Genomic DNA, 16,476 nt, shown 5'->3' on the forward strand with positions numbered 1-16,476 from the left:
ACCTTAATAATTATTTAACTTTCATTAAATCAACTGAAATATAAAAATAAATCAATAACCTTTTAATTTCATAGAAATAAACCTTATTGCTGCTGCGGAACCCTTCATTTTTATTACCCTTTATTGTTATGGCTTTAGCGAACATTCACGGTAAGTAAAATTATAGTTAGGTAGCTACAGTTTTAATTTAAACATAAAACCACGCGTACAGAAGTTGTGCAGACGCGACGGATCCAGGACAGGCGAGCAGATTATAGCAAATGCTTAGATGCGGGACAACGAATAATAATTAAATTATTTGGGATAAGAATTTCTTTTTCTTTGATCCCCCAAATATGGAATAGCGAAACATTTTTAAAATGAAATAAGTAAATAAAATATGAAATGAAAATTATTTCAATATTGGTAAGAAATTAACACTTTCAGAATAGTTAAATGGTTCGAAAAAACTCGGCGAGAAAAACCGGCGCGTTGTGAAAATCGGAAGGAAGAAGTTTTGGAAAAAGGTAGATAAAATGATATCTGAATAATAAATTTCAATGTTTAATAAAAACTTAGATATTATTCGTAGGTTATTACCTAAAATAAATTAAGTACGTACATAAAATATGTTCGTATATAGAAACAGTTTTCAGTCTATCAGCACTTTTTTCCCAAGGTGTGCAATACGAAGCTAATGTACCATCGAGAAAATTGATTCCTAGGCAGTTGACGAATCTACGTCATTTGGTCGGCTTATGTCAATTCAATGTTAGCTGTGATCGATCGATCGGATGGTTTTGGCGTAACGCAACCAAATTACTTCGCCATCGGTCCGTCATCTGCCTAGGAATCAACTTCTCTGATAACATTAATTCAAAGTCAGTAGATAACGTGAACATTGAATAAAACATACATACATAACATACTGAAGACTGAGGCCGTAGCCAAAGTCCCTTTCGTTAAAAACGATGACGAAATTCGTTATCAAAATGTATGTGATTTGACATTAGTCTTCGCAAGCGAATTGTCATTTAGAGATGACTTATGTCAAATTGCATAATCGTTTTTAACGAAAGATAGATACTTTGTCTATGGCCTCTGATTTTTCTTCAGAGAGAAGTCCATAGACCCCATAGACTTAATATATAGACCCAGTATCTCGCTTTCTCTCCTTACGAATCACCCTTCCTCTTGGCTTCGCCGAAGTTGATACGGATATTTAAGGCACGTTACATGACCGTTCAGGCAGAAAAATAAATTATCGTAATACTCACTTATATCTAAGTAAAAATCTTTATTTATATATAAGTGAGTTTGTGATAAGCAAAATCCATTTCGATTATCACAAACTCAAAACAATCATCTCCATTTTTTTTTGTTTTTTAAAGGTTACTTTAAAAAACAAAACTTACAAGTTGGAAGTCCGCTACATGAATCGACAGCAGACGACGTGTCGTCGCGAGTCACGACACTACTGGTTTCTACATGTATTTCTATGAATAAGTGTCGCTAGCTGCGGAGGGTTTTTTTTTTTTTTTTAATGAAATAAGGGGCCAAACGAGCAAACGGGTCACCTGATGGAAAGCAACTTCCGTCGCCCATGGACACTCGCAGCATCAGAAGAGCTGCATGTGCGTTGCCGGCCTTTTAAGAGGGAATAGGGTAATAGAAGAGGGTAGGGAAGGGAAGGGAATAGGGGAGGGTAGGAAAGGGAATAGGGTAGGGGATTGGGCCTCCGGTAAACTCACTCACTCGGCGAAATACAGCGCAAGCGCTGTTTCACGCCGGTTTTCTGTGAGAACGTGGTATTTATTCGGTCGAGCCGGCCCATTCGTGGCGAAGCATGGCTCTCCCACGTATAAAATACGGGTATTTCATGGAAAGTTGCAGTTGCAGTTGTGTCGCTCGGTTCCAACTGTACCTTAAGGTTGATTCAGACCGCAACACGACGCGTAGATGCATTTCTAAAATATGGATTTGACACATTCGCAAGACGCCTCACGCAATTGAAATCTGCGCCTGGCCTCGTCGCGCTGCGGTCTGAGTTGAGCCTTAAGGGTTCCGTAGTTAAAAGACAAAATCGGAACCCTTATAGATTTGTCATCCCAGGTAACGCCTTCGTGGTCCAGTGGTATTAGCGTGGCTCTTGACTCGGAGGTCTTGAAACCGATATGGGAGTTATTATTATTATCCCAGGTAGCACAAAATAGCTACATAAACGCTTTAGTCTGTCTGTATGTCACAGCCACATTTCTCCGAAGCTACAAGGCCTATACCGGGTGTTCCCAAACCTATTTTGTCTATATACTTACTGCCCACTTTGAGAACAAAATATTTTTAGCGCCCCCCTTGTTTCACTTACTTTCTTATCTTTATTTAAATTAAGGGGCAAAAATGCTAAATAAGTCGTTTTCATAACATATTTTTACCATTACCACCGACTTACTTTGCGTTCCCGATTTTTCTCCGGAATTCCGAGATTTTTGTTTAACAAAATAGATATATTCTAAGAAGTCGCCTCCAAAACTAAATAATTAAGAGGGATTCCCATACAAAAACACAAATTTTTGGCTAGTTTTGCTCTATAATGTTACTGAACCCTATGTGGGCGAATCCAACTCGCACTTGGCCTATTTTTTATGGGTCCTACACCCACTTTAGGCCTTCAGCGCCCACAAATCCAAACCCAGCTGACAGCTAACAGAATTGATATCCGACCAAATGACGTAGGTCTGTCTGTAGCCTATGAATCAATATTTTCGATGGTACATATTTGTCATAAAAGCTTATAATGTCAGTGAAATTATTATTCAGATCCAAATCCCACATCCAAGATTCTAGAGCTGTGTGATGCGCGGATCCGAATTTCGTACTTCGCTGCGTCTGATCGCCCGATTATGATATTAAATTGTTTCGGCGGGCGGCGCCCGGGGCCGGACTCGCACAACATGTTACCTGGCAGGATTATTTCTCTTAATATACTTATTACTTGTAAAATTTCTAGATGTACATCACTTGAGATGCTAGCCAGTAGCCAGCATATAAGTCTTGTTTAATGATCACATTCATGAGTTGTTGTGCACTTAGGAAGATTGCTTTTAATGTTATAGGTACGCGCTTGTAGTATCTGTAATGCAACACAGATGTTTAAATGGTGCTTGGCTAACTCTTTCTTGTAAATCCAAAGTCTACCTATTAATAGTAAATAATATGCAAATCCCCTAATTCTAACGACATTATTAGGATAATTATCTCGCGAAAATTATGCTCGGATTTTCCCGTAATGAGTTTCCGAATACGTGCCTGGCTCAATAAAGGCTTTCCGACCGCAAATCACGGCGGGCCCCGCCCAGCGCCGCCCCGCCCGCCGCGCATGCGCCGCGCCGGCCAATCGGCGCGCGCCCGCCGCCCCCGCCCCCCGCGCCGCCCGATACGCAATAATCTACCCTCAATTGACCGCTTTATGCGATGTCATTTTTTTACCGCCAAACCGATCGTTCGACGGCCGGCCCCGCCCTCGCTCTGATTTTAAAATGTGCTTTTTAATCATAAACCGCAAGTCAATCGTCCCCCGACCGCCGCGCGGTGCGCCCGTCGACTGCATCGCAATTAGGGGGCTCAATTAATAAATTAACCTTACGGTAATCGAGTCGATAATTATGTCCGCCTAAAACTACTCCTCCGATCGACCGTCTCCTACGATGCGCGAGTGTAGAGTCAAGTGGTACGAGGTGAACTGAGGGCGGCAGGATGATGGAGCAGCGACCCAGCCCGGGCTACCCCAACCTGTCTGACCTGCTGTACCAGCAGAACATCGAGCGGCTCTCGGACAAGTTCGAGGGGTTCGGGGAGAACGATGCGCCTTCGTCCACGGAGGAGGAGGACAGCAGCCAGTCCGCCTTCGGGGTGGACCTGACGGAGAAGGGCACGAGTCTGGGCGGCAAGTCGTTCACGATCGCCGCCATCTTGGGCCTGGCGGGCGGGGAAGGGGACGCCATGAACCTGAGCGTGCAGGAGCGGCTGCAGGAGCGCCGCCAGCTCAGCTACCTGTACTCGCACGATGTGCACGCCCTCAACGACGGGTTCTGTCGGACGCTCGGCGTGCCGGCGGCTCTGAGACAAGGTAAGAGGACATACCGTAAAAAATGTTTTATTTCCAAGTTAATTTAGAACTACAATTAAGAAGCTAATATACTTTACTTTAGATAGACTAAACTCTTCAGATGAACATTCAAATTCTTTATTTATACTTAAGTACACAAAATATACAATAGACAAAGCATACGTACAAGTTTAATATAATATACCTATAACTAGGAATAGATCACGATTAAGAGGGCGAATAAAGCAAACAATCAAACATGGTCCTGCTCTCTTCACACTCACGCCAGGTGAAAGAGGACGACAAGCGAATCATCGCCAAGTTAGTTTTTTGTTAAAAAGTTTTAATTTTGTACAGAAGACAATTCCAAATTCAAATTAGGTAAACGTGAGATTTTCATTTGTTTTTATTATTGTTAAAATGAGTGATTCTAATGAAGAAATTCGATCAATGATGAAAAACTTAAAGCAGATATGTTACTACCGCGCGCGTTGTGAAGATTCAAATACGGCCCAATTGGGCCGTCTGTTGTTGAGTCTGCATCGAGCGCAGTCACGAAAGTGCCACGTCTTGTCTTACCTAAATAAATTGAAAATGACGTCGTGTGTGTATCGAAAATGTACCAATTATGACTCGAAAGTAAACAAAACACATGGAATCTGTTACCACATGTCTTGATTGCATTAAATACCGCGATTATTTACATTTTCAATTATTTTTTCGAACAATCTGGAAAAAGTCGAATTTTCGTAATAGCTCAGGCGACGAAAGAGACAGCGATACGATTAGACGTTTAAAAATAGAACTGTCTCTTTTATGTAAATGGTTTTTCGTATCTATTGTTTCACTTATCTGTCAAATTTGTCAATGTTTGCAATTTTGAATTTGAAAATTGTTCGGAAGAGATATAAGCCGGAAAATAGTATGGACGTAACATATCTGTATAAGTAGAATATCATTGAATTCGATACATTTTAAAATTTTATTACAAAAATGGTAAAAATGCAACACAAGCCGCAAAAAAAATTGTGAGGTTTATGGACCTAATGCAGTATCTGTGAGAGTAGCGCAAATTTGATTTAAGCGTTTTCAATCCGGAAATTTTGATATCAAAGATGCACGTCGCTCTGGTCGTGTTACGGACAAAACTGATGCCATTTTTGAAAAAGTGGAGCAAGATCGGCATATTAGTAGTTACCATGTAGCTGGAGAACTGGGCATTGACTACAAAACGGTTTTGGCGCATTTGAAAAAAGCTGGGTACACAAAAAAGCTCGATATTTGGGTGCCTGATGAGCTCCCTGAAAGAAACCTAATGGTTTATTGTGCTCTTTTGTGATTCCTTATTACGACGTAATGAAACCGAACCATTTTTGAAGAAGTTGATAACTGGTGATGAAAAGCGTACGACAAGAACGTGCGAAAAAGATCGTGGTTAAAGGCCGGTCAGGCTATCAGACTGTGGCGAAACCCGGGTTAACTCGCAACAAGGTGATGCTGTGTGTGTGGTGGGATTGGAAGGGCATTATTCGTTATGAGCTGTTACCGCCAGGCAGGACCCGATGGTCCAGAATTCGATTCTGATTCTGATTCGGATCGATATTCTGAACTGTACTGCGAACAACTGATGAGATTAGGACAAGAAGTTGAGAGAAAGCGTCCGGAATTAATCAACAGAAGGGGTGTGGGTTTTCACCATGATAACGCTAGACCTCACACATCTTTAGCCTCTCAGCAAAAATTACGGGAGTTTGGCTGGGAGGTGTTAATGCATCCGCCGTACAGTCCTGACCTTGCACCTTCAGATTTTCCCCTCTTTCGGTCGTTGCAGAATTCCTTAGGCAGTGTTAGGTTGACATCACAAGAGGACTGCCAAAACCACTTGTCGCAGTTTTATCATCAGAAGCCCAAAAATTTTATAGCAATGGGATCATGTCCCTACCAACAAGATGGCAAAAAGTTATCGCACAAAATGGCAAATATATATACTTTAAGTCAATTGTAAATAAACTTTATAAAAAAACCTTTTGAATTTTTATATAAAACTAGACGTTCCGCGCGGTATTGCACAGACAAATAATAATTAGTCCACAAAAATAGACTATGATCCTTCACGTGTCTACTTATTATGTGTGCCGAATAACAGAAAAATTGTTTCAGTAGTTTGTGAATCGTGAGGAAATTATTTGAAAGGGCTTATCCTTTCAAATAATTTCCTCGTTTTTTCCACATTTTTCTCTATTTCTTCGCTCCTATTAGTCTTAGCGTGATAAAATATAGCTTATAGCCTTAACGTGGTAGAGCCATACTTCGGCACGAATGGGCCGGCTCGACCGGAGAAATACCACGGGCTCACAGAAAACCGGCGTGAAACAGCGCTTGCGCTATGCTTCGCTGAGTGAGTGAATTTACTGGAGGCCCAATTCCCTACCCTATTCCCTTCCCTACCCTTCCCCTATTCCCATCCTTACCCTTCCCTATTCCCTCTAAAGGCCGGCAACGCACCTGCAGCTCTTTTGATGTTGCGAGTGTCCATGGGCGACGGAAGTTGCTTTCCATCAGATGACCCTCTTGCGCTTTATAATATTAAGCATAAATGCTAAGGAACTTTAACCGACTATAGATAATAACGATAAGTACATGTGAAACGTGTAAAGCTACTACAAGGGGTAACAAAACAAAATGATATAGTTAATACTCTAGCTTTAGGGTATATTTTATGTATTTCTTAATATCTATCTAGAGTTCACTGTGAAAGTAGCAGCGCTGACAGAGCTAGCAACTTCGTATCACTTTACTCGGACCATTAATGTAATTAAGCACCTGTGGACTTCCACGAATATATCATATAGACTAAAATTTCCATAATCGGTTCAGCCATTTTCGAGTTTAAATTGATTAAAATTTAATTAAAAATCTATTTTTATTTATGTAGAAAAACTGATAGATAATATCTTAGATACTAATATTATAAGCTGAAGAGTTTGTTTGTTTGCTTAAACGCGCTAATCTCAGGAACAACTGGTTCGATTTCAAATATTCTTTCGTTGTTAGACAGTTTTATAGTTTTGTTACACCCTTTAGGCGCAGACTCTACAAAAAGGCGTGTAACTGCTTACCCCTGTAGGCAGAGCCATGCCTCCGCTCTCCTAAGTATATAATTTATGTAATAAAATATGTTACTTATTATATAATAATAATTAATAACAAAGGATTCTGGTCTAAAAATAAATAAATGCGCGGTCAGAACTAAGAATATTTCTAATAGCTAGGTTAAAATAATGTACTATATCATAATATAAAAAAATGCAGTTACAGGGTTAAGTCCATATATTTTTTTAAGTTCTTAATATGGCCTATCTATTTTAAATAATCCTAGGTCTGGCTGCGTATCTTTTTTATACCAACACCTTAGTTTATAGTAATTGTTTCCGTACATCGATTAAGTCGTTTACGCGCAAATCAGAGAAGTTTATTGAGTGGGAACCGTATATTTTCCAGGACAAAATTAGTATTCCTTGTCCTCTCCCGAGACTCAAAGTATCTCCATACCAAATTCCATCAAAATAGATTGAATAGTTTACGCGCAAATCATAAAAGTATATTTCAAATAATTTCCCCCTGTTTTTTTCCACATTTTCCTCTATTTCTTCGCTCATATTAGTCTTAGTGTAATAAAATATAGCCTATAGCCTTTCTCGATAAATAGGCTATCTAACACTGAAAGAATTTTTCAAATCGGACCAGTAGTTCCTGAGATTAGCGCGTTCAAATAAGTTCTTTCAAATAATTTCCCCCTTTTTTTTCTCTTTTTCCTCTATTTCTTCGCTCTCATTAGTATTAGCGTGATGAAATATAGCCTATAGCCTTCCTCGATAAATGGGCTATCTAACAGTGAAAGAATTTTTCAAATCGGACCAGTAGTTCCTGAGATTAGCGCGTTCAAACAAACAAACAAACAAACTCTTCCCAATTATAATATTAGTATAGATTGTATGGAAATTGCCTGATGTCCTTTATTGTCTGCAGACGGCCCTCGGCCGGAGCTGCGGGCCGGCGGCGGCGCGCAGCTGAAGCCCCGCCCGCACCCCATGACGTGCTCCAGCAGGTAACTACAGTCCAGGGGTTCCCAAACTTATTTTGTCTACCACCCACTTTGAGAAAAAATATTTTTTTGGCACCCCCTTTGTTTCACCTACTTTTAAATAAAATCCTCTACACAACGCCCCTGTTTTTTTTTGGGTCCCACACCGCCCCCTTTTAGACCTTCAGCGCCCACAAGTGGGCGTTATCGCTTACTTTGGGAAAGGCTTGTCTACACCATACAGTGGAAGTTGGAACCGTATATTAGTCAACTCCATACCAGCCCGCTTAGAATGGCCCTGTAGAAGTGGTTTCCAGTCTTCGTAAAGAAGAAATGACTATAGCTCCTTGGATAAAAGTTCCTGCTTCAAAGTTAATAAAACTTTAGTAATTTCTTATCTACGAAGACCGGAAACAAATCTTAAGCGCTATGCTAGCCCAGCTGGTGGTAGCTATTACAGCTGTAACTAGGCCGCTTTTCCCTGGCACAGCAGTCACCTTTTTTCGCGCAGCTGAAAAGATAAACTTTAACCTCACTTTTATATTTTTTTTAAACTTTAACTATTTTCCGCTCACATAATGTAATAGCTACTTAACCTCCGCACAATAAGTTGTACCCTATAGTTAATGGTTGGAAATACACTTGTGTTATACCGTATTATTCCAATACCTGCTGATGCAGGTAGCTGCTTTTTCCATTCGCTTGGATTTTCTTTGTTTTATTCGACTGATACTCAACAAGTCTTAGTTGCTGTTTCCCCACTTCCACTGATAAGTTTCAGATAGGCTATCCACAACTTATCTGACAGATGAAGTATCTGTCAGATATGTTTCGGATAGCATATCCGACACTTGTCGGGAAGTGGTGAAACAGCCCCTTAAGGTTGTGATTGAATATAGTCGAATATTATCTATGTTTGAACTGGGAAGATTAAGGTGTCCACAGCTGTCCACCCTTGCTCGGAAAGTTTACTTTACAAAAAGTAATGATATCCCACCAAAAACATATTTATGTAAAAATGGAGAGCCTAGTTCCATATAAACATTATTCTTGTCTATGGTCTTCGCCGTAAAAAGGATGGAGATCTAAATGAGTGCCAAGTTCTATGGAAAATTGAAATATGTACTATCAGAGAAGTTGATTCCTATGCAAATCGGGGACCTAAGTAGTTTGGTCGCGTTACGTCAAACCCAGCTGAGAGCTGACAGATCACAATAAATTATTAACATTGAATTGACATATTCGACCAAATAACGTTGGTCTGTCAATTGCATAGGAATCAACTTCCTCGATGGTACTTATGTATAGGAACCAAATAACATTATGAACAAATAATAGTCTATTTCTTTGCTTAATTGAATACTAGATGACGCCCGCAACTCCGTTGCGCCAAGACTCGTGTATCACGCGGGAACCGTACATTTTTCTGGGACGAAAAGTATCATATTATTATGTCCTTTCCCGGGACTCCAAGTATGTCCATGTCAAATTTCAGTCAAATCGGTACAGTGGTTTAGGCGTAAAGAGGTAACAGACAGACAGACAGACACACTTTCGCATTTATAATATTAGTATGGATCTATATAAACAATTGATGTTATTTAAATAATGTGAGATCTTAAAGTAGATTAGATTTAACTTGGCCAGTTTTCATTACGTCAGTCATTTCATAAAGTTATTGAACATTTTAATTGACCGACTTCCAAAAAGGAGGAGGTAATACGTTCGGCTGTATGTATCTTTTTTGTATGTTCAACGATTACTCAGCCGTTTGTGGGCCGATTTTCAAAATTCTTTTTGTATTATATAGGGTTTAACTTCAATTTAGTACCATGTTCACAAAAGTGGTGATCTGACGATGGGATCCATGAGTAATCGAGGGGACTCTTTAAAATTTGTATGGAAACATATAGTGATTTTGATTGTTTCTGAAGTATTCGAGGCATATGCTACCAAAAAGTAAGATTTCACACCAGGTTATATCCGAAGGTATCCAACAGAACTTTTGAATCCTTCTATTTTTATACAGATTCGGGGATTTTGGCGTTGCTTAAACAACTGAAAGCATAAACCAATATATAAATTTGATTAATCATCATCATCATAACTATAATTATGCCATGCATCATCACATTATTACACATTTATTGGTAAGTACTTTTCATGATATTTTGCATCGAAGCAGATGATGTTGATGATTATTTCGCTGTTTGTGGACTGATTTTCAAAAATCTTGTGTTGTTGTATAAGATAGAATCTTAATTTCATATAAACATTACGAAAGTGGTGATCTGATGATGGGATCACCGATCAGCAATCGAGGTAAATCCTTGTTTATTAAAACACAAATGGTGCTTACGATGTTGTTTCTAGTAACTTAAACATAATATTATGGTTAAAATAAGTGAAATTTCATACGAAGGTATCTCTTGATCCGAATTCCAAAGGCACTGAACAGAACTCCTGAACCTTTAAAGATAAAAGTTTGGAAATTGCAGCATCGCTTAGATAACTGCAAGCATTTACTACAATTTCACTTATAGTAACATAATGTGAATAGTTAACATTCGTAATGGTTATTTACGCATATAGCCTTATCTTGTAGATAACTAAAAAGAGTAAAATTGTTATTTTTTAACAAAAAATTTAAACCGACTTCCAAGGTAAAACCATAATATTCTTGAAAATATGATCTAAAAAAATATCCACTGCCGAACATATAACCTCCTCCTTTTTTGGAAGTCGGTTAAAAAGTATGAAATAATTCTTATTCTTCATTAGTGCCTTTTTCGAAATTCGATTTAACCTCAACCAATTCTATACTCAATTTTCATTCTTTTGATGTCGCTACCGGCCAAGATTCATGTCAAGTAGGCATCTCAGTTCTGGGCTGGTATCGACTTCAAACGAATGAAAAAGGCACTAATGAAGAATAAGAATTTTTTCATACTTTTTAGATCATATTTTTAAGAATAGTATTGAAAGAATATTTTTAAGAATAGTATACCTATACCTGGGAATTCGGTTTAAATTTTTTGTTAAAAAGTAATAATTCTGATGAAAATTTCAATTTTCCATAGAACTTGGCACTCATTTAGATCTACATCCTTTTTACGGCGAAGACCATGGACAAGAATAAAGTTATATGGAACTTGGCTCTACATTTTTAACCGACTTCCAAAAACGAGGAGGTTATATGTTCGGCTGTGGATATTTTTTATTTTTTTAATGTTTTTGGTGGGATATTATTTTTTCGGCAACATTGCACTTTAATTTTAGTAGGCGCTATAACTTAATGTAATCGCAAAGTATTCAATTTTCAAACATATTTTTTTCGTAACTATCTAAAATACGTGGGTCACACTGAAAGTGTTTTTTTTTTTAATGGCCCCTGTTATGGGACCTCTTGTTCCCCCTTCAAGGAGAAGGACAATTACTTACATATATGTACTTTTTTACATTTGTATTAATTTTTTAGGTTTTATTTACTAAGATTTTTTACTTTAAATTAACATATCATATTTGATTTATATTCTAATTTTACATTTATTTCTTTACTTCATTTTACATTTCTTCTTATAATACATACATTTTAAAAGCATTTTTATTGTCTCTCATTTACATAGATTTCTGTATGATATTCATAATTCATATTGCAAATTTTTCATTACTTCTAATTTACATATTATATTATTATACATTTTTGTTATCACTCATTTACATACAATTTCTTTGCGACATTCATAATTCATAATACAGATTTTAAATTTTTTAAATTACTTACACATTAGTGGTTATACATTTTTATTGTCTCTCCTTTCATAAAATTTATTTGCGAGATTCATTATTGATATTTTAAGTTTCAAAATTAATTTAAATTAGATATTAGATCGTTATATATTTTTATTATCTCTAGTTTACATAAAATTTCTTTGCGACATTAATGATTCATTTTACAAATGTTCATTTATTTATTATCGTACATATATTGATATACATTCTATTGTCTGACATTGTGTAATCCTGTCTTTTAATATTAAATCTCATTTTGTCATTTTGGAGTTGTCTCTAAGATCTCAATAAGGTAAGTACAGGTTATTCATATGCAGGCATTTGCATGCAGTAGCCCGGAGCATCCGGCTGGTTAATGTTAGCATTGTGTTATGCAATCATAACATATCATCATGCTATTTGTGGCGGTTTCATAGCGCGTGCAATTACAAATGGTGCTGATAGTGTGTGTCGTTACAAGTAAGTCTTAGTATGTGTTGTGCTATTATATTTCTTATGCCTTACATGCCGTCTTATTGCCATCAATAATCTCATGTAGGTGCAAAAGTTTTTTTTTTTTACACAACACATTTACAATTTGTTTGCATTGGTGTGTTTAATTACATAATAAATCACATCCAACTACATTTATCAATTGCTACGTGACTACTTAACACTATAATTAGTTCTATTTATAGTCGGGATCGTATGCGACTGTTGCACGCGCTATGACATCCCACTTTTGCCGTACCGGACACTCCGCACTGAGTGCATTGTGGCCTGTGTCATCTAGATGATCTTTGTGACAGTTAGTGCAGCACGGCCTGACACCCTCCTTACGATCATCACACTGAGATTGGTGATGCGCCCCGGAGCAGTGTGCGCATTTCTCCTCGGTGGCACTACAGAATCGCCGCCCATGTCCGTACCCCAAGCAGCGCGAGCACTGGATTAGGGGGGACTGGTCGGCGACCCTGACGCGTTGGACATCTATATATAGGTGTCCTGCCTCGGTGAAACGCGCCCACAGCCCCGGAGACACAGTAAGCACCACATGCTCAGTGTGATCATCCTTTCCTTTCCTCCTGTACTTCACCTTCATTCTATCTTCCCAGGATGTCTTTCACAAGCTGCCCATTTTGAGATCTGATGGACTCTAACACTTCGTCATCAGTATTATTTTTAAGCACCCCATATAACACAACCTGGGGGTCTTTATTCTCTATTTTTTGTGCCTCCAACTTTCCTTCCAATTTCTCTATCTTATTTAAAATTTTGTCCCTATCTTTTTTTGTCTCTGAAGCCCACAATTACCTTTCTCCCTTTCCCTTTTATAATCCTATCAACTTGTATGCCTTCCTTTCTCGCCTCTATTATCTTTCCCATCTCCTGGACTATTTCAGTGGTCGGCATGAAGTTTTCTTTGTCTGCCACAATCAGGGAGTGGAGGGTCCTGTACTTAGGCTTGCCCCGGGCGACACTCGCATATGTTGGGGGTGTCTCCCGCTCCGGTTCGCCCTGTATCATGACCTCCCGCCCCCCGATTGTGCCATTCAACATATTTACAGCTTTCCCTACTTCTTGTGTAAACGTTTCTACTAACTTTCCTTTTTCCTCCTCTATCTTTGTGTGAATACTCTCAACAGTGCTGTGCGACGCATGATAGAGGAAGATAAAAGAGTGACCTACCAGCAGATACGGGCAAGCCTAGGCATTGCTATGAGTCAAGTTCAACAAATATTACATGAACATTTAGGCGTCAGGAAGCTTTGTACCAGATGCATTCCCCATACTTTAATCGACGACCAGAAACGCCTTCGCATGGACTGATGTCGCCAAATGTTAGATAAGTTCAACGGTGGTGACTCAAATGCTGTATTTGACAACCTCACGGGTGATGAAAGCTGGATATATTGCTTCGAACCCGAAACCAAAAGACAATCAGCTCAAGGGGTGTTTCCTTTCGAGGTTTGGCCAACTAAGGTAAAGAAAGGAAGAAGTCAAGGCAAAAAGATGATTGCCTCATTATTTGATCGGAAATGTCATTTTGCGATAGTTGTGCTAGAAGGACAGTTACTGCAAAATGGTATGTCAATCGCTGTGTGCCTGTCGTCTTGGAAATATTTCGACAGCAGCGCCCTCGAAGCAGGACACTCCTTCACCACAACAATGCTTCAGCGCACTCCGCGAGACGGACTGTTGAATATTTAACTATGGCACGTGTTGAGATATTGAGCCATACGCCATATAGTCCTGGCCTGGCGCCCTGCGGCTTTAATTTATTCCCAAGATATAAAGATAAAATTCGAGGTACTCGCATTACGAGCCCTGAAGATGCGATGAAAGCGTACGAAAATGCCCCAGAAGAGACCCCTAAGGAAGGCTGGGCCCACTGCTTTTTTCGGTGATTCCATCGAATGTGACGATGTGTAGAGAGGAACGGAGATTACTTCTAAAAACAATAAAAGTATTGGCAACTTTCTACATTAAGCCGTTTTTCATTTTCTAAACATTTTCAGTGTTACGTAGGTATAACAATTAACAAGTCTACCATTTTGAACAGCAAAGTCGCTGCAAAGAAGATAGGAGACCCTTGTCATGAAACGTCAAACCAGTAAAAGCCAGTACTTATTGGAAAACACCGTATAACACGTGGGAGTTACTATAACGTGGGAGAGCCATGCTTCGGCACGAATGGGCCGGCTCGACCGGAGAAATACCACGTTCTCACAGAAAACCGGCGTGAAACAGCGCTTGCGCTGTGTTTCGCCGAGTGAGTGAGTTTAACGGAGGACTATATCCCCTACCCTATTCCCTTCCTTACCCTCCCCTATTACCCTATTCCCTCTTAAAAGGCCGGCAACGCACCTGCAGCTCTTCTAATGCTGCGAGTGTCGTTTGCCCCCTTATTTCATTTAAAAAAAAAACACGATTGGCGCGGACATTTCGCGCGTCACCGTGAAAATCGGTGTGACCAATCGCCCAACAATAAAAATAGCGCTATGTATATTGCTACTTACTGAATTCTAAAGTGACAGTCGGTTTTCCAGGCATGATGATCCTTACTAATAAAAATATTCAAACGAATAATCTATATGCCGCCCAAAATTTATACCTACATTTTAGAACATTAATATGTTGGCTCGGCGTTACTGTATGTCGAATATGCAGTATAACCATTAACCAGCGTAAATTGATAATCATACAACCCATAACCAGCCCTGGATTTCTAAATAGGCCATATAAGCTAGGGTGGCGGCAGATTTCATACATGGGGCGGCGGAAATAAAGTGGCCTACATTAATAAAATAAAATATAAACCCGGCACAGCCAATAACGTACAAATACGTTATTAATAATAATAACGTGTTGTTTTGATCGCAAGCTACTAATTTACACTTAGATCACTGGTCCACCAACATCGTGCCCCCGTGGACGAACTCGCCTCGCTCAAAAGAAATGGAGCTAAAATCGAACACTGCAGCGCCCTCTCTTATTTTTGCCGAGCGATTGTGTGCATCAATAAGTGTTTTTATTTCTTTCCCAACCCGGCAGCTCAGGTCGAAGCAAGCGGATACGAACGATCTTCACGCCGGAGCAGCTGGAGCGGCTGGAGGCCGAGTTCGAGCGCCAGCAGTACATGGTCGGCCCCGAGAGACTGTACCTCGCCCACGCGCTGCAGCTCACTGAGGCGCAGGTACACCCCCCCACACACACACACAAGCACGCACACGCACACTAGCTCAAATGCACACATTTAATATGTGTGCACACACACAAACACACACACACGCACACTAGCTCAAATGCACACATATTAATCGTCTGCTCATTACAGGTGAAGGTGTGGTTCCAGAACCGGCGCATCAAGTGGAGGAAGCACCACCTGGAGGTGACGCAGCAGCGGCTAGCAGTGCTGCAGAGGCACAGGCCGGAGGGAGAGGACGTGTAGATAGAGTAACCGATAGAGATAGAAAGGGGGAAGAAGCTGGCTTTAGACGTAGAGCTGTTTATCAAGGTAGAGTCTGTTCTCTATATGCAATAGGATGATAATATAATATGTATTACTACTACAAATAATAAAAACTAAGGAAACGTAACTCCCATACTTGAAACGTTTTGAATTTGGTTCCTTTTCGCACACTAAAATATAGCAATAGCAATGAAACACTAACACTCAAATTAACGAAATAAAGCAGTTGACAATAATTGGCACTTCTAAATACACAAAATTGTGTACCGAATACATGCATAAAGTATGCATGTATTCGGGTCACATTTTGTAGCCTCGTGGACAAATTTTTTGACACAGTGACCTACTCTTTCTTAGTTTTTATTATTCGTAGTATTATCGCCATGTTTTCATGTTAGCGTACAGGACCAGCATAGACAGTAAGGTTTCTTACAGCCGAACGGCACTTGTCGACAGCCGTCGACAAGTGCGGTTCGTCTGTAAGCGCTCTTTGTTCGACAAAGTTTCTGTCAATATTCTGATATGGCGTATGCAACTGTATGTCGGATTTTGAAGGGCCCATTC

At 39.5% G+C, this 16,476-nt stretch overlaps 1 protein-coding gene across 1 annotated transcript; it reads left to right on the forward strand.

Moving 5' to 3' along the window:
• Window positions 1–3,688: 3,688 nt before the first annotated feature.
• LOC121725326 (homeobox protein GBX-2-like) lies at window positions 3,689–15,949 on the forward strand. Its single transcript, XM_042112218.1, has 4 exons — window positions 3,689–4,105; window positions 8,114–8,192; window positions 15,495–15,636; window positions 15,778–15,949. Exons 1-4 carry the CDS (start codon window positions 3,733–3,735, stop codon window positions 15,889–15,891), a joined length of 708 nt encoding a protein of 235 aa, XP_041968152.1. The 5' UTR covers window positions 3,689–3,732; the 3' UTR covers window positions 15,892–15,949.
• The last annotated feature ends 527 nt before the right edge of the window (window positions 15,950–16,476 follow it).

This window comes from Aricia agestis, chromosome 3 (assembly GCF_905147365.1).
Source record: "Aricia agestis chromosome 3, ilAriAges1.1, whole genome shotgun sequence".
Lineage (NCBI taxonomy): Eukaryota > Metazoa > Arthropoda > Insecta > Lepidoptera > Lycaenidae > Aricia > Aricia agestis.